This window comes from Rhinatrema bivittatum, chromosome 2 (assembly GCF_901001135.1).
Source record: "Rhinatrema bivittatum chromosome 2, aRhiBiv1.1, whole genome shotgun sequence".
In the NCBI taxonomy this organism is placed as follows: domain Eukaryota; kingdom Metazoa; phylum Chordata; class Amphibia; order Gymnophiona; family Rhinatrematidae; genus Rhinatrema; species Rhinatrema bivittatum.
Genome location: NC_042616.1, coordinates 502,754,566 through 502,779,489, shown reverse-complemented (window position 1 = coordinate 502,779,489; position 24,924 = coordinate 502,754,566). Strand labels below are relative to the sequence as shown.

The 24,924-nt window shown below is 41.2% G+C and overlaps 1 protein-coding gene across 1 annotated transcript in view; it reads right to left on the bottom strand.

Annotated features, from left to right (window-relative positions):
* The window catches only part of HIVEP1 (human immunodeficiency virus type I enhancer binding protein 1), a 487,602-nt gene extending 463,062 nt beyond the window's left edge, over positions 1-24,540 (bottom strand). Inside the window, exons 1-2 of the mRNA XM_029590665.1 lie at positions 24,244-24,540; positions 22,354-22,501 (exon numbers count right to left, since the gene is read on the bottom strand). Of these exons, the coding sequence (XP_029446525.1) occupies positions 22,354-22,393 (40 nt within the window). The 5' untranslated portion in view covers positions 22,394-22,501; positions 24,244-24,540. The remainder of the gene's footprint in view (positions 1-22,353; positions 22,502-24,243) is intronic.
* Positions 24,541-24,924: the final 384 nt, after the last annotated feature.

Sequence of the window (24,924 nt, the reverse complement as noted above, 5' to 3'; positions counted from 1 at the left end):
GCCAAAACTATTTTTTCACAAGCCCAAAAGGAGGAAGAAAAGCGGAATGGTTACATTACTGGTTCAAGAGAATATGTAGGTCTGTGTTTACTAGAAGTATAGGTTCCAGAAAAACACACATGTGCAAGAGCTCATCTCCCTGCCTAAACCTTAATCCTGGTCACCAGTTCATCCAGTAAGAAGCAGCGCTTGGGTTTCTGTCACCCACCTACACTGTATCCAACAGCCTCTGCTTCAAAGAAAAATAAAAAGCCAAATCTGCAAATGAAAATGGTTAACTAGAATCTACCTCTAGAGAGCACTGGTCATTACATTCCTTTCTGAATGTGTATTTTATTGCCAATATTTGTATATCCTTGTCCCACCCTATGTCCAGAGACCTTCTAAATATCAACCATATATGATAAATGACGACAAAGAAACCCTCACATTACTAGGCTCTGTAAAGATAAAGCAAATAGTGTCAAACATTACTGACTTGGAGAACTATTGGGTGCAGGGATAGGAAACTCCAGTCCTGGAGTGCCACAAGCAGGTCTGGTTTTCAGGATTTCCACAATGAATATTGCAGGAGGTAGGGCATGCAGATATACCTCCCGCATATTCATTGTGGATATCCTGAAAACCAGACCTGCTTGTGGTACTCCAGGGGCAGAGTTGCCTACACTTCAGATCACCAGGGACCTCAACAGTTGGGGGTGGATAGGGTTGAAGTACCATAGAACTGACAGTACAGCATAACAACTTGCACTTTCCTTTCCTCCTCTAATTTTAGGTTTTAGCTTTGCATCTACATAAAGCCCTTATCTCACATACCTATCTATAAATAAGAACTACTGCACAATAAAATTCACAAAACACTCTAAAAACTAAATATCACTTGGAAGATGGGAATCACTTTGCATATTTCCAAATAAGATCTTATATACAACAAATTTTGGGAAAGAAATGGCAGGGTAGAGGGCTTTTTGTATTTGATAAATACTATATAAAAGGTTATATCTCTAAAAGAATTTAAAACTAATATTTACGTCCTGTAGACTTTATGGATCCACAGTGTTTATCCCATGCCCCTTTGAAGTGTGAAAGACTTCAAAGGGGTGTGGGATAAACACTGTGGATCCATAAAGTCTACAGGACGTAAATGAATGTGGGAAAAAAAAAAAGAGATTTGCATTAACAAAAAAGCAGGGAGTAGCTTGCTTTTTATGGCAGTTACTACCCCAAACCAAATAAGCCTGATACTTCATTTTCAATGCATATCCAGCATAGCTCTCTGCTTCAACGGCAGGGGAGAAAGTCTGATACTTCACTTTCAATGCATATCCAGCATAACTCTCTGCTTCAACGGCAGGAGGAATGAAGAAAAGTGGATCTATATACAGACAACCAACAAGGATTGAATTACATAGTCTAGGTAAACAAATAAGCATGGGTGTAGTTTGCTTATTGCGGCGGTTACTACCCCTAACTAATTAAGCTAGATATTTCACTTAGATGCAGCTCCAACACTGCTCTCTACATTAATGGTGGGGGTGGAAGGGAAATAGAACCAAAAGGTTACTAAGAGCCAAGAGAAACAGATAAGTATGAAAAAAAAAAAAGTGTGAAACTTGCTGGGCAGACTGGATGGGCCGTTTGGTCTTCTTCTGCCGTCATTTCTATGTTCCTATGTTTCTATATTTAAAAGGTTTTGTGTGATTTGTCTCCCAATCTTCTTGTGCATGAAAAGAGACTGAGAAAAAGGTTTAGGGAGTAGCTTAGAAGAGGACAATCTGATTGATATTCGTTGCCGAACTCGCAAAACATCTACGGCAGCTTCTTTGCAGAAAACTCTTACAAAATATACTTCCGATGGTATCACACGCCAGTTTAACTAAAGGCTATGTTCCTATATATCAGTGATCTCTGTTGGAGAGAATGTGGAGATAAAAGGGACCATGGAACATGTTTGGTGGACTCATGAAGGACATAGTAGATTACTTGTTGGACAATGATCCAATGCTTTTGCTTCTTTCAGCAACAGTGGAGGGGGATGTCTTCAAAGATGGACCGTTTAGTCACTCAGAGTCTGATAGCAGCAAGGTGTGAGAGAGATGCTCGGTGGAAGAAAAATAAAATGTGCCTAGCAAATTATCTGTTTATAAGAGAATTTCTCCAAAAAAGCAAACAGAATGTTGGAATTAGAAAGGGAATGGTGAATAAAACGGAAAATGTCATAATGCCTCTGTATCGCTCCATGGTGAGACCGCACCTTGAATACTGTGTACAATTCTGGTCACCGCATCTCAAAAAAAGATATAATTGTGATGGAGAAGGTACAGAGAAGGGCAACCAAAATGATAAGGGGAATGGAGCAGCTCCCCTATGAGGAAAGACTAAAGAGGTTAGGACTTTTCAGCTTGGAGAAGAGATGGCTGAGGGGGGATATGATAGAGATGTTTAAAATCATGAGAGGTCTAGAACGGGTAGATGTGAATTGGTTATTTACTCTTTCAGATAATAGAAAGACTAGGGGGCACTCCATGAAGTTAGCATGTGGCACATTTAAAACTAATCGGAGAAAGTTCTTTTTTACTCAACACACAATTAAACTCTGGAATTTGTTGCCAGGGGATGTGGTTAGTGCAATTAGTGTAGTTGTGTTTAAAAAAGGATTGGATAGGTTCTTGGAGCAGAAGTCCATTACCTGCTATTAATTAAGTTGACTTAGAAAATAGCCACTGCTATTACTAGCAACAGTAACATGGAATAGACTTATTTTTTGGGTACTTGCCAGGTTCTTATGGCCTGGATTGGCCACTGTTGGAAACAGGATGCTGGGCTTGATGGACCCTTGGTCTGACCTAGTATGGCATGTTCTTATGTAAGCTATGAGTCACAAAACAATGGCTAAATTTGAAAAAATTATTGGTCAGTTTTTCAAATATAGGATGTAGAAAAGAGTTCCTTGTTTTTTGGAAACTTAAGGATTCAAAGGGGGGAGATGGGGAAGGTGGAGGGAACTTCACTATTGTTGGCACTATGCATTCAGTTACTGCTGCTGTTATTAACTGAAAAATCTTAATAATTTGAATTAAAAAAAAAAAAAAGCCTCACAAAACCATCACAGACAAAGATGGCATTTGCACTACCCAAAGCATATCTACAGAAAGTGACCAGATAGGGGTAGTTCTTTTTAAAGATGTGTCTTTGTTGGATATATGTGGATGAACTCTCTCACAAAGACAGCATTAGTGTTTGACTGCTTGGCATTTCCTGTTTAAGAAAAAGAAGTGCAATCTATAAACAGACATTTCTGTTGAAAAAAAGAAAAAAAAAAAAAAACCAGTTGCTGGAATTATTCCTAGTGCTGTAAAATTCTTGTAGCTTGTCTTGTCATACACCTTTCTCCCCATTGAGTAATAAAGCTTTAAAATGAGAGCCTTGTAATTTGCACACATGAGGTACTTTTGCACAATGAGAGATGTTCTCCATGATGTGGGTGCCTCTAGGACAAAAGCTTTTCCTCAAAAAAAAAGAAAAAACAATTCATTTTTATAGACTTACAAAAATGAATCGTAACAGATGGATTATGATGTTCCAGTCAAATGTAGAAAAAAAAAATACAGATTCCATTCTAATCAAATCTGAGTCCATGAAAGTAGCTTCTAGTGCAAAGGGTAATGTTATAATTAAAATATGACTTCCTAAGGCCTGTAAGGATATTTTTCAATAGCAATCACCACAATAGACCAAGGAGGAGTTTTCTATTTCAGTACGAGACAGCACATACGTAGGGACTTTCATTTTCGGTTTTTATTGTTCTTTATTTTCCTAGGAATTTATCAGGATTTATTATAACAAAAACAGGAGAAAAATCAGCGGAAAAAAGTGACTCTTATTCTGGGTAAATATTGGGAGTTTATTTTGGTGGACAGAAGCCAGGACAATAAAATCAGATTCTCCCACTCACCCGGTCAGCAGCATCCCCATCTCTAATTAGCATGCCCCTCTCACTTTCCTGCCACCCCACTAAGAATCTTCCTCTCTTCCTCCCCATTTCCCTTCTGTATATTACCCCCCCCCCCCATACCCCGCCGCACTGCAGTAGCATTCATCCTTACTGGTGGTGGCTCCAGGATTCTCCTCCCCCCCTACAGCTGTCTGCTTATTGAGGATCCCACACTCTGCTTCTGTGCAGGACTGCGGACCCTGCCAGGAAGTGTTTCTAGTGGACATGACCTGCTTCAAAATGTATTCACTCCCAACCTTTCACCTGGTAAATGTTCCTTTCAAACAAATGTAGTTGTCGTACTCAATGTTATATTATTTACTAATAAATTTGTTATTAGGATGGGTGGTGGCTTCACATTTTTTTTTATTGGGCACTCTCCATGTTGCCTCTCGTTTTAATCATTAACTCACCCTCCAACCTCCATTTTTTAATCAAACGTTTCTTTAAAAAAAACTTTAGAGTTTGACAACAAAATTTGCTCTGTATGTCTTATTTGTTTTTTTTCTTTTTTGTATATATTTTTGTGCGCACACACACACCTCCTAATCGTTATCACCGTCAGTATAACGTAGTCAATTACAGTGGTCGGGTGGAGGCTCTTTGAGCACCGAGGAAGGAAGAACAGCGGTTTAATTTGCATGACAGCGTTTGGGAATTGAAAAAGAGAGAGATAATTCCTGAAGGCGGCATTTTTGCCGAAACTTGTTCAAGTCGGATACCGTAACCATTTACCATCTTGGACTTTCTAAACGCAAGCTAAGTAACAAAAGTTAAGTAGTAAGAGTAATTTACTACGTTATAGTGACGGTGATTAGGATAACTATTTGGAGGTGTGTGTGCACACAAATAAATATATACAAAAAAGAAAAAAATAAACAAATAAGACATACAGAGCAAATTTTGTTGTCAAACTCTAGTTTTTAAAGAAACGTTTGATTAAAAAATGGAGGTTGGAGGGTGAGTTAATGATTAAAACAAGAGAGGCAACACGGAGAGTGCCCAATAAAAAATATGTGAAGCCACCACCCATCCTAATAACAAATTTATTAGTAAATAATATAACACTGAGTATGGCAACTACATTTGTTTGAAAGGCACATTTACCAGGTGAAAGGATGGGAGTAATTAGGTAAGACCTGGGAAATTCATCTCTACAGTATACATTAGTGTCAAATGTATTCACGGCACTAGATAGTAAGCACTTGGGGGGGGACTGAAGAGGGACTTAAAACAAGGCATGGGTGGCAATGGAGGAGGAGTACTTTCACTGGTGGAGGGAGGGTAGGACTCCAAATACAGAATATGCTTTAGCCCAGTGGTCCCCAACCCTGTCCTGGGGGCCACCAGCCAGTCGGGTTTTCAGGATATCCACAATGAATATGCATGAGAGAAAATATGCATGTTATGGAGGCAGATCATGCAAATTTTCTCTCATGCATATTCATTGTGGATATCCTGAAAACCCGACTGGCTGGTGGGGTCCCCAGGACAGGGTTGGGGACCACTGCTTTAGCCCACAGTGGCTGGCAGCCAAATCTTCAGCATCTTTTTAATCACCCTAAAATTAGGGAGTATATCTGTTAAAACCGACCGTCACCTTTGGTAACAAATCCAGGAATTTATGGATGAAAAAAAAAATCGGTGTAAACTGAAAACAAAAGGATCCTATACATAAGTAATGGGGATTCTTTCCCTGGACACTACCTGGAGCTCTACTGTAATAAGGATATCCTCAAATTTAATAAGCAGCTTAAATTTCAGAGATTAGTATATAGGTAAAAGAAAAGAAAAAAGCTAATGAAGAGAGGATTTGAAAATCTGTACTATAAAGTTAACAAACATTTAAAAATGTAAGCTTTCAAGACTTCTACAGTCTGTCACCTTCCTCTGTTACTGTCATTGCAAGACTCAGACCTCAAAGGTCTGTAAACCTTGCACAGTTAGAATCATAAAGAGATCTCCATTCAGATTATTGTGTTTTTCATTTAGCCACTCATGTTAAAACAGTACTCCCTTTCTACAGTTTAGTGTGTGAATCTTGCACTTAGCAAATGTGCCATAGAGTGGCCATAACCATCAACTTTTGTACTAGAACATATTCAAATCTTAAAAAAAAAAAACCAACCCACACCAAACACTGCAGCTCTGCATTTGCCTATAGAATCACAAGCCTGTGTGATTTAAAATGTTTGCTAACTTGACCTGTTAAAAGGTGTTCTGCACAAACCTTGTGTCACACATTGAAATGAGTAAAAGGAAAAAGTTGCACCTCTGAATAAAATGCGATGCAGAGCATTCTTTAAAAAAATAAAAATAAAAGCCTTAATCACAAATAGTAATAAGGATCTCAGACATAGCCTCCCTCAAAGGATTAAAAAAAAAAAAAAAAAACTTTGTGTGGAAGACTCAAGCTGCTCCAAAACCACACGGGAACAAGGAGCAGCATGTGTTTACTCATATCACATATCTTGAAAGAGCTGCAGTTCCATTCCAAAGCTTTGCCACAGTAAAACAGTTTCTAAAATCCAGTGAAACTTTAATCGTGTGTGGTTAGGCCACAAACCCAGGCTCGTAACTTATGTAGTTCTAGCCAGGGCAGCATCTTCTTCTTACCCTCACCCAATGGTCCAGAAGAGGAAGCGCTGTAATAGTCCCGCTTGCTGGAAGCGGAAGATGCTGTCTCTGCTAGGAGTGGGAGCACAAGCACGTTGGAGCATTGGCCGGCATAGAAATGAGAAGCAGAAGGCCCTAGCAGCAGGCCCACAAGTAGTCAGACAGAAGAGAAGCAGCCAGACCCACCATCAAGAGCAGAAGCCAAGAAGAGAAGCCGCGGAGGCCGCACAGGGTCAGAAGTAGGCAGCTACTGCTGCCCCCGCCCAAGTGAAGAGCAGGAGAAGCAGCAGGCAGGAGCCAGAGGCACAGCATCATCAACCCCCACAGCCCATGGCACTTGTCCTCTTTTTTTCAATGCGAAAAGGGCTGGAGGGAGTGAGAGAGAGGGATGGGCTGGGGAGAGGATGTCCAATGGAGGGGGGGGGGAGAACAAGAGGTTAATAGAGAAGGACTTCTGGAGGCAACGGGAGGTGGAGAGATCAGCTAGAGTGCAGGAAGGGTGAGTGGAATGATTGTTGACTGGGGGATCACAACCCTGCTAATTTGTTTTGTTGTCCTCTGGGATCATGTACTATTTTCAAGGGCTAAAATGGAATCACACTGGCTAAATGTTTGGGAAGGACTGTTCTAGAGTCTGCCTTCTGTGCTTGGAGATATTATGCTTCTATAATTTCTCCCCTAGCCCACCATTCCTCTAGGGTATACATGGAATGGGGGGGGAGTAGTGGCTACGAACAGGGAAACCAGGGTTCAAGTCCCACTGCCATTCCTTGTGACCTTGGGCAAGTCACTTTACCCTCCATTGTCTCAGGGGCAAACAGATTGTGAGCCCTCTGGGGACAAGGAAATACCTACAGTACCTGAATGCTTTTCGGCACTTCAAAGCAGATTAGAGAGCATAAAATCCACTGGGGCTGAAGGAGAAGGCTGTTGCTACCACGTGTTTCCAGAGTGCAGGGGAGAGAATGAGTGAAAGAGCATATGTGATTGAGAGCATGCGTGTTAGAGCCAGGGTGTGTGCACGTGAGAGTTAAGAAAGTTTGTGTGTAATGCCATCAAGATCCCCCCAGCTAATCCATGGCAATCTCAGGGCATATGGAAATCAAAAAGTTCACAGGGATGGAAAAACAGGTGATTTTTTAATCCTTAATCGTTGTAATTATTGGATGTTATTTGATGTGTTTGTGTATTGAAATATTTTATTAGTGTTTTAAAATGCATTTAAAATTTTCCAGTTATTGGATGCTCTTCTATTCAGCTGTTTTGAAATATTTTTATTAACATGGTTTTAGTATGATTGTGTTGTATTACTTGATTTTATTAATTATTTATTGTTTTGTTTTAAGAGGAATGGTGATAGTTCTCTTTTTCCATTGTGGTACCGCATACAGAGTCTTCTAGCTTGCTGCAGTTTTCAGTTCAGTTTTTGTCTGCATGTTTCCATTTATACTTCATGGTCTCTTTATTCTATATTTAGCAAGGGTCTGCCTGTGTCCTGCATGTGTGACTGCGGCGAGTTTCTGTGTAGGGATCTAAAAGCTGCCTGGCTTGTTCTGTTTTCCTAACTGGAGATGTAATGGTGTTTTAGGGCCTGGAGTAATATTTACAGTGTTGCCTTTTCATGAATAGGGTTCTTACTGTTTGAATGCTGGCAGTTTAGAGTTGTTTTAGTATGGGATGTTTACTATATTGTAATTGTAATTTTGTTTACTCATGGCTTTCTGAGAGTCAAGGCCACACCCAACATGCATTCGAATAGGTCTATCACCATTTGGGTTCCAGGTGTCTGGCACTACAGCAGTGTCTGTAAATATAATATATATATTTACATCACAAGTGTACTTTGTCCATTTTCATGTAAAATCTGTGATAAATGCATCATTTTTAAATTGTGTGTGTGTGTGTGTGGAGATGGTGCAACAGGATAGGAGGGAACATATAAGATTCACCTAGAGCACCTAATATCCTTACACAAGTCCTGCTTAAAACTAAACAAAAAATCTGAGAGGAAAAAAAGCATTAAATTTCTGATGACCTACTTTTTAACTGAGAAGAAAGAGGCCAAATGGAAGGAAGTGAGGAAAAAAAAAAAAGTGGATCGATACAGAAATATTTAACAGCCTGATTATTTCTTTTGTTCATGGACAAAATGCCTCAAAATTACAGCAGTGCTTGGCACATAAAATTCTTTTAGCCTTGAGCTATCTTCAGATTTTGCTAACTTTAAAATCACTGAGGAGACTTCATGGTAACCATGCTTTATGAAAGTAATGCAAGGTTTAAAACTCAAAATCAGAGAGCAGCTAAAACCTGCAGAACACTTGCATTTCAAATTCTTTTCCAATGAGACAGAGTTGCTGAATCAGCAATTACAAAAAAAAAAAAAAAAAAATTACACTGTTTTCTCTCTTCCCAGACTGAGCTAGCAAATAAACCACATGTTGCCAAGAAACATATTTACAAATACCTTAAATTCTACAAAATTCCGGCATTGCACCAATGGCCGACTTTCTGGAGTTATATGGGCTGTGGCATGCATTGTGTTTGGCAGTCTGATAAAGTATTCAAGCCAACACAGAAGTTAATCAATTCAGTCCTATAGATATTTTTTCACATCCGTGCATCTTATGGGCTTTGCATAGCACAAAGGATGCTCTGCATGGAAACAGCACACAAAAAAATAGATTCCCCATTCTGGGCTTCAGCACTGTTACCTCTAGTACCAAATCCTGTGTTCCACTAAGGACGAGGTCTTAAAATAGTTTCCCCTCTTTTGGCTCTTGTACCAGCTGCTCCATGAAGCAGTCACTTATTTCATCTAGGAACTTTACTTCTCTAGAATGTCCTGATGTAACATTCACTCAGTCAATACTGGGGTAATGGAAATCACCCATTACTAGCGTGCTACTGAATGTGTTAGCTTCCCTAATTTCTGGTAGCATTTCATTGTCTGTTAGTTCATTCTGGCCAGGTGGATGGTAACACACCCCCACTGCAATTTTATTCTCCTTTTCACCTGAATTTTCTACCCATGAAAGATAGAACATTGCATTTTGTTTCCTGCAGAATTGTTATCCTGTCTGAGTCCAGGCCCTCTTTCACACAGAGTGCCACCCCTCCACCAATTTGATCCAACCTATCATTTGGATAGAATTTGTACCCTGGTATCACAGGGTCCCACTGGTTATCCTCCTTTCACCAGGACTCTGAGATGACAATTATAACTGCCTTTTCATCCAGTGCTATACCTCTCTCTCTTTTTCTCTCTCTTTCTCCCAGCTTATTCATTTGTATACAGACATTTCAAAGTATGCATTTGTTTGCAGTAACAACCTGCTCATAAGAACATAAGAAATTGCCATACTGGGTCAGACCAAAGGTCCATCAAGCCCAGCATCCTGTTTCCAACAGTGGCCAATCCAAGTTCTAAGTACCTGGCAAGTACCCAAACATTAAACAGATCCCATGCTACTAATGCCAGCAACAAGCAATGGCTATTCCCTATTAAACAGCAGTTTATGGACTTCTCCTCCAGGAACTTAACTAAACCTTTTTTAAGCCCAGTTACACTAGTTACCTTACCCACATCCTCTGGCAACAAATTCCAGAGCTTGACTGTGCATGAATGAAGAGGAATTTTCTCTTTGTTTTAAAATGTGCTATTTACTAACTTCATGGAGTACCCCCTAGTCCTTGTATTATCCGAAAGAGTAAATAACTGTTTCACATTTACCCATTCAAGTCCGTTCATGATTTTATAGACATCTATTATATCCCACCCCCCTCAGCTGTCTCTTCTTAAAGTTAAACAGCCCAAACCTCTTTAACCTTTCCTCATAGGGCAGCCGTTCCATGCTCTTTATCATTTTGGTAGCCCTTCTCTGTACATTCTCCAGTGCAACTCTATCTTTTTTTGATATGTGGCAACCAGAACTGCACACAGTTTTCAAGGTGCAGTCTAACCACTGAGCGATACAGAGGCATTATGACAGCCTCTGTTTTATTTGCCATTCCCTTTCTAATAATTGCTTACATTCTGTTTGCTTTTTTGATCGCCATAGCACACTGAGCAGATGATTTCAATGTAATATCAACTATGATGTCCAGATCTTTTTCCTGGGTGGTAGCTCCTAAAATGGAACATAACATCGTGTAACTACAACATGGGTTATTTTTCCCTATATGCATCACCTTGCACTTATCCACATTATATTTCATCGCTATATGGAAGGCCAATCTTCCAGTCTCATAAGGTCCTCCTGCATAGCAGAGAATTGGATTAAACAGCAAACAACAAGGGCTAGTGTGAGAAACTGATAAGCACGGGGTAACGGGGAATTGGATCAAAACAGCAACTAACTGAAGCCCTGACTTTTATGGTCTGGGAAATAGATAAGCATGGGGTAAACCTACACTGCACATCAAATACTACTATAAGCTTACTGGGCAGACTGGATGGACCATTTTGTCCTTTTCTGCCATCATTTCTATGTTTATCACAATCTGCAAATTTTATCACCTTACTAGTCATATTCCTTTACAGATCATTTATATATAAATGAAAAAGCACCGGTCCAAATACAGATTCCTGAACCACTCTACTGTTTACCTTTTTCCACTGTGAAAACAGACCATTTAATCCTTCTCTCAGTTTGTCTTTTAACCAAATTGCAATCCACAAAAGGACATCTCCTCCTATCCCATGACTTTTAGTTCTTAGATGCCTCTCATGCAGGAATTTGTCAAACGCCTTCTTAAAAGTTCACCTTTATCCACATGCTTATTCACCCCCTCCAAAAAAAATATAGATTTGTGAGGCAAGACTTCCCTTGGGTAAATCCATGCTGGCAGTGTCCCATTAAATCATGTCTATCTATATGTTCTGTGATTTTATTCTTTATAATAGTTTCCACGATTTTTCCCAGCACTTAAGTCAGGCTCACCAGTCTATGATTTCCTGGATCATCTCTGGAGCCCTTTTTAAATATCAGGATTACATTGGCCACCTTCCAGTCTTCAGGTACAACAGATAACTTTAATGATAGATTACAAATTACTTGTAATAGGTCTGAAATTTCATTTTTGAGTTCTTTCAGAACCCTAGGGTGTACAGCAACCGGTCCAGGTAATTGGCAAACTGAAGAGTAGCAAATCTGACCTACATCTTCCAGGTTCACCGTGATTTCGGCCAGTTCATCTGAATTGTAACCCTTGAAAACCGTCTCAGGAAAGGCTATCTCCCCAACATCCTCCTCAGTAAACACTAAAGCAAAGAATTTGTTTAGTCTTTCAGCAATAGCCTTATCTTCCTTAATTATCCCTTTAACCCCTCACAGGCTTCCTGCTTCACATAAATTTTTTTTTTAAATGTTACTATGAGTTTTTGCCTCTACAGCCAACTTCTTTTCAAATTCTCTCTTAGCCTGTCTTATCAATGATTTTCATTTAACTTGCCAATGCTTATGCTTTTTCCTATTTTCATCAGATGGATCCTTCTTCCAATTTTTAAGGAAGATCTTTTGGCTAAAATAGCCTCTTTCACCTCACCTTTTAACCATTTCGGCAATCGTTTGGCCTTCCTTCCACCTTTCTTAATGCATAGAATACATCTGGACTGCACTTCTAAGATAGTACATTTTAATAATGTCCATGTCTGTTGTACACAATCTTTGTAGCTGCATATTTCAGTTTTTTTCTATTTTTATCATTTTATCAAAGTTTCGCTTTTGAAAGTTTAGTGCTGGATTTACTTATTGTCCCCCTTCCAGTAATTAATTCAAATTTTATCATGTTATGATCACTATTGCCAAGCGGCCCCACCACCATTCTCTCTACCCAATTCCTGTGCTCCACTAAGAATTAGATCCAAAATAGCTCCCTCTCTCGTCAGTTCCTGAACCAATTGCTCCACAAAGCTGTCCTTTACTTCATTCAGGAACTTTCTCTCTCTAGCATGTCCTGGTGTTACATTTACCCAGTCAATATTGTGGTAATAGAAGTTTCCCATTATTAATGCATTCCCTAATTTCTCTTAGCCTTTCATGACCCATCTCACCATTTTGGCCAGGTGGATAGTAGTATACTCCTATCGCTATAGTCTTCCACGACACACATGGGACTTCTACCCATAAAGATTCTATTGTGCATTGAGTTTCTTGCAAGATCCTTATCCTGTTGGACTATGTGCCATCTATGACAAGGGTAATTCAGAAGCTTTCTGCTCTTTACTTAAAAAGACCTGGTCCACTTTGATAGTTATTGTAACCTCTACTGAGATGCCCTGTTCTTTTAGTATCCTTCAAAGATACATCATTCCAAACCATGCACTTTATTAATTTATTTAAAATATATATACCACAGATCTGAATTTCTGTACAGCTTCAACATAAACATTCATAAAGTGATATTTTATCTTTTGATTTAATGTTTTATACCTATCATTAAAACAAAAAATTGCTAAAAAAAAAAATAATAATCCAACATAAAACCACTCACATATACTGTAGCACCACTTTTTCGTGATATATCATTAGCTGTCAAAAATCTTCAAATATAATCTTGATAATCCTTTTGAAAAAAAAAAAATCCTCTTATCATATTTTGGAACTTCAGATAATAACTCTCTTCCTTCAGTGGGTAAGGAAGGGAGTTCCAGGGAGCTCTGGGCCTTGAACATGAAACAGTCACTCCCGAGATCCATCCAATCTCACTTGCCGAAAAGATGGAACTTCCAGTAAATGTGTTCCAGACCTTAATGGTCTTGCAAGTTGATAAATGTTTAGAGAAGCATTAAAGCTTGTGGGCACAAGACCATAGAGACCCTTGAACACCAACATTAGAATTTTAAATTTGATTCGCCAGTTAATTGGCAGCCAATGAAATCTCAACAGAATGGGTGAAACTTGTTCTCTGATTGAAGTACCAGCCACAATTCTAGCAGCAGAATCTTGCACACTTTGTAAAGCTTTAATACTAGAGACTGTGGCAATCCTAGATGCAGAGAATTGCAATAGTCCAGTGAAGTTAAAACTAATGAATGGACAACAGTTTTAAAATCTGCTTCATCTTAACAAAAAAAAAAAAAAAAAAAAAAGCTTATGACAGCGTAGCATAGCATATGCAGCTTGTATTATGCCCCTTTAACAACATGAGCAATATGGGGATTGAGAGACAAAGCTGAATCCAAAATAGATTCTGTGATTCAGTAACTATTGGGATTTGCACACCCTCCACCAAAAGAAAACCAGGAACATTATATACTGGAAAGCTCATGAGACAGAGAATTTCAGTTTTACTCATGTTTAGCAAAAATTTGGGAAAAAGATTTCCTTCAAAACAGAAAGGCATTTACAAACTTTTGTTAGAAAATCAATAAGGGGATCTTTAATGGGAACATAAAATTGAAAGTCGTCCACAAAACTTCTGTAGCCTACATCTAGCCTAGAAGAACACAACAAAATGGGGGCAAGATAGATATTAAAAAGGGAGGCCGAAAAGGCTGACCCCTGGGGAACCCCATTCTTTATTTTAAAGACATTGGACTGCTGTCCTGACAATACTACGCATTGAATTCAACCATCCAAAAAGGAGGCAAACCACTTCAAGACAGTGCCCTCAATCTCAATAGCACTCAAACCTTCCTTCCTGGGCTTCTGCCCCTGGAGACCTATCCTCGGTACGAGAGGATACTGCATCACCTAGAGGGCAGGTCCTAGCTACAGGATTGCTTTCTTGCTCACCAAGGTGATGCCCTCCTTCCAGGTGAACTTTTTTCTCCAAGGCAGCACAGGTGTTGCCAGATTGGAGGTGGGACTTCTCTACTATATGCCTGAAGATCTCCTCTACATACCTATCTGTCTCCTTTAGCTCCTCCAGGTCTGCCACTCTAGCTCCCAGAGATCGGACTGGTTCTCCGAGAGCTGGGAGGTCTGCGCACACATATAACCTCTCGCCGGCTGGGAGATAATTATACATGTGACACTCAGTGCAAACCTCTCTCTCAGTGCTGCACTACTTTTTGCATCTCAATTTAGTTGATTTATCATCAAGTTAAAATTTCTAAGAGTAGGGATGTAAATCTAATCTATTTTTGATCTACTGATTTATTTAATATTTGTCTGACTTGCTGTAAAGGCCTTTACAGGACCACCAATCTTCATTCACTCTTAACAGGAGAATGCACGATTCTCCTCTCTCTACCCACAAATACAATATGACCATACTATCCAGTACTAGATGGATCCTGGCAGCCAGGTCACCTGGGTTCCTAAAATTCAGAAAAATTAAAAAAATAAAATAAAAAAATACATTTTTTAAAAACTAAAAATAGGCAATAATAATGAAACAAAATAAGAAAAAAAAAGCAAGTAAAATAAGAAAAAAAAAAAAAACAGTTACCCCGTGTCCTAAAAACGTTTGGTTTGTGCCTAAGGCTTTGAAATATATTTCTGATCTCATCAACCTGATCGTCAGACACTGATAGATTTAGAATCTGTCACTGCTAGGTGCTGTTACCCCTCTCCCACAGATCCCTCACTCAGACAACAGGAAGTAGAAGGTCCAAGACGCAGCCCCCACAATTTTTTGCTGCAGCTCAGGGGTAGATTCAGTGGCAAAAAAATGGAAATTCTGAAGCACACTGACAAACACTAACATCTTTTATATTATAAACATAGTTTTCTGACCTTGCTTGTGTCTGTATAATTTTTTTTATTGGGTAAGGAAAAGGAATCTCAGGTTACAAATACAGGTAGTATATCTCAGGGATGGGGAGAAGAGAAAGAGGACCAAGGATAGGGAGAGGAGACTGAGGGCTGAAGAACGTGAGACGGGAGGAGGATAGGGAGAGAAGACCAGAAATGGAGAGGATGGAAAACGGGGGAAGGGGACGCATCATCAAGAATCTGCATTGGAAAAAGAGAAATTTTCTGGGATTGAGGAAGGGGGAAGAGGGAAGAGCAGGGGGTGGGCTCTAGGATTTAGGGAGAAGTAGAAGGGAGGATCCAGGATCTGGGAGACAGAATCCAAGATCAAGGGAGAAAGGATCTGAATTGCAGTGATGGAAGGGGCTGGAAAAGGAGGCCAATTTCCCTGCTTTGCTCTGATCCTGCCCCCCCCTCCACACCCCCCTCTTTAATATACCACTCGATCTGCCATACACACCGCACTAATCTCTTCTCTCTTATACTCACATACACACACAAACAAACGTTGCTCCCCTCCTGTCCCTGAATGATAGGAGGAGAGAAGCTATATTAGAGGACAGAGTAGCTCTTCGCTGCTCTATGCTCATCTCCCTCTTCTGTTCCCTGCATGCTGCCTGGGAGGGTAGGGGCTGAATCAGGAAGCAAAGCACTGTTCTCTGCTGAATAAGGTTCAGCACAGTCGGAAGGCAGAAAATCTTCAGCGAGTCTGCTGCCCTCAGATTGTCAACCTAGGCACAGGCCTACTGTGCCTAGTGACAAATCCAGGTCTACCCTTGAGGCCAAATCAAGCTTGAAAAAACAAAACACCTTGAGTGCTACTGTAATAACTAAAAGAATAAATGTAGAAAAAAATATACTACTATTCAGTGCCATCTCACCAATCTGCCTCCATTCAATCCCAGTTCTTTCCAAAACGTGCATTTCTCTAGAAATAGCATATAGCTTCAATACAGTGCAAGAGCGCTGAATGTCTGACACAAGAAGATGGCTATAGTAACAATTACAGTTAGCTTTGCTAAAGCACTGCTGCTAACATTGCCCTCCGAATCTGCAGCCAACTCAATCATAGTTACTAATGCACAGATCCATTACACTAACGCCGAATTTTAAATCCCCTGCACGCATAAAAGAAATTGGGGGTTGTGTGTGTGGCCAGGCCCCGCGTGGGCTGCGAGCATTTTCAAAGGGGCCCGGCTACACGCGTAACCCCCGTTACACGCAAAAGTGCCGGGCCCAAAGAAAGGGACGGTTGGTACAGCAGCCATTTGCTGCTGTGCTGGGGAAGCGTGCGCAAGTTGCTTCTGCTTCGGAGGCGCACCAACTTACAAAATTAAAAAAAAAAAAAAAAGTAAGGTAGGTTAGGTTTAGGGGGTGGGGAGGAAGGTTAGGCGGGGGGTTAGAAAAGTTCCCTCCCAGTCCGCTCCTTAACTGGAGCGGACTGGGAGGGAGCTAGGAAAGGCCCGATCTTGTCACCACGCGTACCTATTTAAAATTAGCCCCCCCCCCCCGCACGTGGATTATAAAATCCAGCGCACGTGTGCGCGAAGCCCCCGGATTTTATAACATGCACGCGCATGTTATAAAATCAGCGCGTCTATGTGTGCGTGCCAGGAAGCGTGCGCACCTTTTAAAATCTACCCCAATGGAAACGGGGGGGGGGGGGCCTGAATACTTGAATATAACTTTCAGAGATAGAAAAGGTTTTAGTTTTAAAAAAAAAAAAACTCTCAGCTTCATACCCAATATATTTTTTTTTTTACTGAATTCCCCATTACCTACCAGAGATTTTCCCCTGGATCTCTTTTTATGATACGAGACATTTATATGACAAAGCTGAAGGTCTGTAGACATCCATGTTCACTGCTACTGAGGAAAATGATCAGTAAATGGTGAATTCTAGTATTAATTTTATGATTAACATAATCAGATAGCAAGAATATTTAAAATAGAAGTTGGATGCTCACCAAAGTGACTTAAAGTTCTGCTTCCGTTCACAGAAATCAGGGCAGATTTACAAGGGCAAAAAAAAAAGAAAAAATCTGGGATGCCCCTTAATACCAGTGAGCCCCAGGAAGAACACCTCTGCCAATTATTCCCCACCTCCTTCTCCTACTTGTCTGCAGTTCAACAAATTGAACAAATCCGGCAAGTGAGGGTTTTGAGGGCACTTATTTTTAAATCAAAACATATGCTTCAGTATAGGAATTCCATTTATTTTCAGACACAAATCAATTTATATATTAAATCAATCTGAAAGAAGCTTTCAAAACGTTCCTCAAGTTATACAGTACGTTAGTGGAAGTGTGTATCATTATGGTATGTTATTATATATATATATATATCTTTCTAGAAAAAATAAAATTTCAAAAAGTCAACCTTTAGGAAGACCAGTTAGAGGCTGTAGATTTGAAACGGCAAATCATAAACATGGCCCAAAGGTGCATATATGCGCTTAAGCTACTAACGCAGCAGTACTAAATACTTTTTGTTGGCAGTTGAAATAATAATATTCATCTTACTGGTCTAATTTTTCTTTCTTGGGAGAAATGGATGTTGAAAGGTTTTGACAGCTCCCGTCGCTGTTAGGACTGGCTAACTTAACACAGTGGCTCTCTCTCTTTGTTCATCCACATCAGAACCCTCAATGCGCACAACAAACACATGAAAACAGCACAAACCATGCTCCCCCTAAGGACTTCCTTTCCCTTGTGTGTAGAAGGAAAAGTGGGCCCTGATGGAGAAAGACTTTATCACATTGGAAAGACTATACACTCAGAAGTGTGGGGTAGGGGTGTGGGGGGGGGGGGGGGGGTCTTTGCTCGTGACCTTGCTGGAAAGCCTGGCAGTGTCCTCTCTCTCTGACTCCCATTACACCTTGCAAGCCAACAACTTTCATGTGGCTGATCCAGGACTCAAAACAAAAAACAAAAAAAAAAAGTGCCATGCTGGGTCAGACCAAGGTGGTTCATTGAGCTCAGCATCCTGTCTTTTAACAGTGGTCAGTCTATAATCCAAAAAGTACCCGGCAGATCCCCCCACTAATCTATGGCTCTGGCTGCTGTAACCTCCTCTCCTCCCCACCACAGCACCCTCTTACGTCTGCTTCCCCAGATCTTGCAGACACCTGTGTCCGCACAACTATTCCAAGGCTCCAGTTGCTGGCCCTGATTTTCCCCACGACCATCACCCATTACAGCATTTACTTGCCCAGATCATGCAAATGTCTGCATCTGAATGACTACTACTACTAGGCCCCGGCTGCCTTCACTGGCACAGTGCTCCCATGTATCATGTATGGTCTGCAGATTTGCAATGAAGGGGATCACAGACAGAACCTACATATTACGCATTTTCTTTTAGAAAGAACACCTAAAAAAGGGGTGCGTGGCTACAAAAAAAAATGCTTATTCTAAAATAGGATGTTAAAAAAGAAAAGAAAAATAAGACTACAATAGAAAGCCATATAGCCAAGAAAATCTACAATTTTAAATTGTAAGATGTACTGTAAAAATCTTGAGGGGAAAGGAACAATGTAAACCCAAGTTATCATAAAGACAGGACAGAGAAACCTTCTGTCTGGCCAGCAGGAGTGGAAGAGAAGCCTAGTGGTTAGAGCAACAGGTTGCAAACCAGGGTCCAAATCCTGCTGCCGCTCCTTGTGACCTTGGGCAAGTCACTTCACCCTCCACTGCTTCAGGTTCAAACTTAGATTGTGAGCTATCTGGGGACTGGGAAATATCTAGAGTACCTGAATGCAATCCATTCTGAATATAAATCAAACAAACAACAACAACAGCAGAAACATAGCCTGGGAACCAAGGGAGCAACAATTCCAAGGGAAAGTGCTGAAATGTCCAAGCAAAGCTCAGGATCAACAATTCTACTGATGTTAGGTTATAAATAATTATTGATCATTTTCTTGCTTTCCATCTGATTAGAAAAGATCCAGGACCTCACACCAATGCTTTTATGCCACCATTATTAGTACATCATAGCAAGGAGATAAAGAACTCTAGTCTTCTTGGCTACTCACACTGCAGCATTTTTCTGTCAATACCCAAGGCCACCACAGAAGACTAGTCATAAAACATGTTTCCTAAATCCCAGAGCCACTAATTTGCTATACTCAAAGACCTGTACAGCACAATAAAATAGGTCACATTCAAGCGGAAGAAAAACAAATGAAAACGATAAGGTACCAAATTTTATAACTGCACTAAAACACTTGAGACAACATATTAAAGATACCACACCTGGAAGGTGCAGACATGAGATAAATAATCTCCTCTTACACAGCTAATCAATTCTTGGCCTTCGTGTTCAGTTGCAGCAAACAACTGACAAGTACGAATAATATTTAAAAAGTAAAGAGACACGTTGGCCATCAGCTTTTCAACCCATCATTACCTGATATACAAAATAAAAAGTTAAAAACTTCCTAGTTCTACAACTGTTTCCATACAAGGACCTGTTTCATATCTTCTGAAGAGTTTAGTGCTCGATTAGCCCCAGCCCTCCATTTAACAAAAAAAAAAATGTTGATGTCTTGTTTCGAGTAAAAAAAAAAAAAAGGGGGATGTTAGACATTTATGGGAGTTATGACCCTAACTGTCCAGGTCACATTAGGCAAAAAAATAATCAGGTAGTGCAAGTTGTTGCTTCATCTGCCTCCTGGACAAAAAAAAAAAAAAAGCACACAAACAGCATACCTATATAAACACACTGTAAAGAAAACAAAGTCTTCCGCATGCATGGTGTTACCTGACTGAATAACACACCCCTTTGTGTCTTATGACATGCTCATAAATCACAGGAAACTAACTGCTGCAAGTCAGGCCTGCATGCTGCTTGCTTATAGGCTTTAACAACCAGGCAGGCAATGCCTTCCACAGTGACTAAACTGCAATATATTCACCACTCAAGCCTCTACTCGAGAAACCAATGATGCCAATGAGGGACTGAAGAAAAACAAAGACAACTTAAAATCAAATGAAATATGCTTTTTAATAACACTAATGAGAGTTAGCAGAGTACTTCTGCATTAATGCCCTGTCTTGGTTAAGAGGCATTCAATGAACTCATACATAGGGATTTACTGCCAGGAAATATCCCACCCACCAGCTTAATATAGCTTTATTATACCACACAAAAAAAAATCAATTGAATAACGAAAGTGAAGGAGTCAACCAGCAAGGAAGAACATAATTTATTTATTTATTTATTTATTTATTTAAAGAATTTATATACCGGGGTTCCTGTATAGTATACATATCACCCCGGTTTACAAGGAACCAAAACTATCGCTACGGAACCGTAACTATCGCTTCATTTAGCGGTTTACATTGAACATTTAGCGGTTTACATTGAACATAGTTAATTTGAGAAAACAAACATAAATAAACATAAATAAACATAAAATAGTTAATTTGAGAAAAGGTATATAATATGGTTAACCAGTTAATAACTAAAAGGCAGGTTAATAAGTATATAAGTAAGTAAATAACATTGAACTTGATAGAATCTGGTAACAGGATAAAATATAGTGTTGCATATGCTTAAGTACAGTTTCGTGTTAATTTCTTCAGAGAGATATAAGCTGGGGAAGATACGGAGGATATGAAATGCCTTTTTTCTTGCTCATTAGTTCTATGGGAAAGTCCCTAACACAATACTGTGTTAGGGACACAATACTGTGTTAGGGACATTTTCACACTATAACACTTCTGAAAACCAACATCCTAATTGCTAAAAGAATCATGGGGACTTGTCTCATGAAGATGATTCTTCTATGGAAAAAATGTCACCACAGCCTGGGGCCACAGTAAGCACTGCTACAAAGGCCAGATTCCCTATCAGTGATGATGTTATACTACCCAGTGGCAAACTAATCATTTGATAACTTCAATGCCACTAGCACATGCACAGGAGGAAACCTCCTGGCACTGCAACAAAGAATTCCTATTTTTATCTCAGTGGAAACAAAACACGAGTTTCGTAAACAGTACAGTGGGATTGCACCATCCCAAATGCATCTGTTTACAACTGCAACATTCTTGTAAGGCCACAAATCTCCAAAAAGCTGGTCAAATATAAAACTGAAAACATTTGCCTCTCCCCACTTACATACATTACAAGGTGCAGGAGAGTCATCAATGCCCAGGATGACAAGTCATTACTAAGAAGGTGCCTAAAAGAAGCAGTGAAGCTGCGCAATGCAATTGGCTGACTGTTCCTGTCTGTTATACCTATCTTTCCATTTTAAAATAATGCCAATACATTTCTATTTTAAAGGTCAACGCCTAAAAGGCTACTGGGTTCAGACTGTACCAGGATTTGTCTTCACTGTTCTTTTAATTGTCAATTTATCAAGAGAAGCCATCATTAGCTGCATGCACAGGAATGAAACCGGGGAGAAAAACAGTCCACTCAAAAAGGAAAAATGTTTTGTTATTAAATTTCTAAACAAATGTACTTTATCCTGTAAAAAAACCAACATCCACTAGGATGAACAAATTTCCTTCAGAGTCTCTAATGCCAGACTTTTCTTCTTCCTTCATTTACAGAAGGGGAAAATAAAAAATAATTTTAAACATTCCCCACATTGACAGTATCAAAAATAAGACCATGCAGTGAATTCCCTCTATCAACTGGCACAAATCGGCACTGTGTCCTCCTCCTCCTCTCACTCTCAGCCAAAGGCTTTCCCCGAGTAAGAAGATGACAAAATATCCTAAGCAAATAAAGTTCTCGATGCGAAAGAGTCCATAAATTAAACCAGCCGCACATGCCAATCCTCTCAGTGAATAACTAGGAAAGGCTAAATCAGTGCTACAGAGCACAGATAACCTCGTTTCCAAAAACCCAGCACACCTACGGCGCCAGCTAAAATAGCAGTGCCCCTCCATGTTTTGAGAATGCACTGCCCTTCCTGCTCACCCAGTGCATCTCCAGCAGAACGCTTACGTATGCGCCTTCCCATTCGGGTTTATCAGCACTCAATGCAAACGTTTCCTTCCCCAAGTAAAACCGCCTCCTTACCTCTCAGATTTTTGGGGTGTACCTGTTTTGTCCGAGGCATGATCCTCCTTTCCTGTCAGAGCCGGATTCCTCTTCTCAAAAATGGAGAGCAGACCTGCTGAAGAGAAGCCTCCATAAACCCTCCAAGTGCTTTAACTAATCCAAGCAGCTGAACATGAGAAGAAACGGGGGGGGGGGGGGGAGAAAAAAACAAAAACAAAAAATCAGAACAGAGAAATATCTCCTTCCGATTATCTTTACCCATGTAAATTTAGGAGTCTTAAAATTCGCAACCGTGTCTGCACTAGTTAGATATAAAACGGTAATCGACAAAAAGAGGAAAGGGGATATGGGGGGGGGGGGGGGGCACAGAAAATACTAGTCTTACACACACCTTACAAGCAAAACAAACCATCAGTACCCTTTACAAGAAAATCTCGCCAGCTCGCCCCTCTATCATTCATGATTTTATGAATCACATGCGCGCAGCCCACAAATGTGCCTGTACTACAAATCTCCAGCTCTCTCTTAAGTCTTTTTTTTTCTCTCCACACTGCAATAGTGATTGAGAAAAATACAGTGCGATGCAGAAAATGTCTGAAAACAATGAGCTAATCTTGGAGCTAACTCGTCTGCTGTCTCAAGGTTTCATCGTAATTACACACAAGCCCAAAAAAATAAAATACATACTGCGCAGCCACGCACATCGTCCGCACAGGTGACTCGCAATATTGCACGCACAGTCTTTATTATTTGGTTTATTTGGACAATGCAGTCTGAGATCAGTTATCATTACCGCTTTCTAAATGGGAATCAGCTTTTGGATGAAACAAACCGAAATGCTTAGTCGAACGGTAATCAATATTACGGCTACATTTTTTTTTTTAAATACAAGTGTGCACTTTAACCTGCCCCCAAGGTGGATTTATAAGAAAATCTTTAAGCAAACATCTCTTTCTCCAGCGCTGGAAAAGTGCAGGCAAGGAAAACAGCAAAGCCTCTGAACAAGGGTCGGCTTTAGCTCGGGGGGGGGAGGGGGGGAAGGGGCGTGAGGGCTGAAAATCTTCACCGAAGATGGGGGAAAAAAAAAAAAAAAAAGGATGTAGCCTGTGGAAAACATGAAGCGACATGATCGAAAAGTGTGAAGACAGTTGCAAAGGGGGAAAAAAAAAAAACATGAATGAATCCAGAGGGAGGAGCCTGGGAAAACCCCTCTGCAAGGCTGCGCTGAACAAAGCAGAAGAAACCCGAGAGCAGAGAGAGAGAGAGAGAGAGAGAGAGAGAGACGGCCTCAGCCGGCAGGAAGCGGGGCTCACCCCGAGGTTAAGAGAGTAACCCCCGCAACCCCAGAGAGCCGAGGGGAGGGCGGGGGATCATCCCGGGAGCAACAGCCCAGCGGGCACTCTCACCCCCACCGCAGGAAACCAGACCACCCCCAGGGTCCAGGGGGCAAACCCCCACCTAAGAGGCAGAAAACGGGGCTCCCTCCGGTGCGGCAGCCTCACTGGACACGTAACTCCTGTCAGACCCGAAGCGTGTGTGTGTGTAACATAAATGTGCCAGTACCGTGCCTCTAACATGTGGAGTTTGAGCGTAGTCTTCCGTTCCCCGCCTCCCTCAACACAGACCTTAAAAATAAAGTGGGAATCAGCGGGAAGAAGGGCGGGAGGCGCCCCCCCCCCCCGGCCGCGCTCTCCCTACCGGCAGTCACGCCCCTTCGTCGGCTCCGCTTCATTCACTGCCATCAGCACCAGAGGCCCCCCAGAGAAGGGAGGGGGGGGGCAGTTATTTGTCAGGGGGGTCCCCCGCCAAGTGTGATACTAAGACACTGCCTTCCCCCTCCCCTAGGGGACACATGGAGGAGGGGGGGGTGGCCGTTTCTGTGTCTCGCATCCTTCGGTTTTTACTTACGGCAGCTGCTCAGAGTCGGCGGAGGTTCCTCGGTGTGTGGGGGGGTGGGAGGGGGGTCATAGCCAGGACTGAGGTCAGAGGTCACCGGCGGAGGGCGAGGAGGGGTAAAAAGAAGGAACTCCCGCCGTCTCATGTCGCCCCCGCCTCCTCCAGAGAGGGGGCTGCTGGCGCGCGCAGAGCGATGGGGTCATGGGGGGGGGGGGAAGGTCTTTCGAATGGGAATGGAAGGTGGGGGGAATCTGTTTAGCTTTTTATCTTCCTTTTCCTCCTCTCACTTTCTGTTGCAGGAAGCAGGCCGGGCCCGTGACGTCATCGGGTCTGTCGTCTGTCTCCCCCCCCCCCTTTTTTTTTTTCCCCCCTCTTCTCTCTCTCCCCTCCTTCTACAACAGAAAGTCAACTGGGGCTGGAGCATGGGAGACACCTTGAGGAGGCGATGGAAGGTGGGCGAGGGGGGATTCCGAGGGGCACAGAGTATCTGCTTATACAATAAAAAAAAAAAGTTGATTGAAACGGTAGTCATGAGTCTAACATAGGAAAATAAGACGAATTAATATTAAGTGGTGGTAGTGGCATTATGGGCTGGGCATGCCCGCTCAAATAGGCTGGGGCCGTCGCGATGCTCCCTGTCCTCCCCACCCTGCCAGCCCCGCCCTTGCTTTGTACACTTTCTCCCTTTTATGC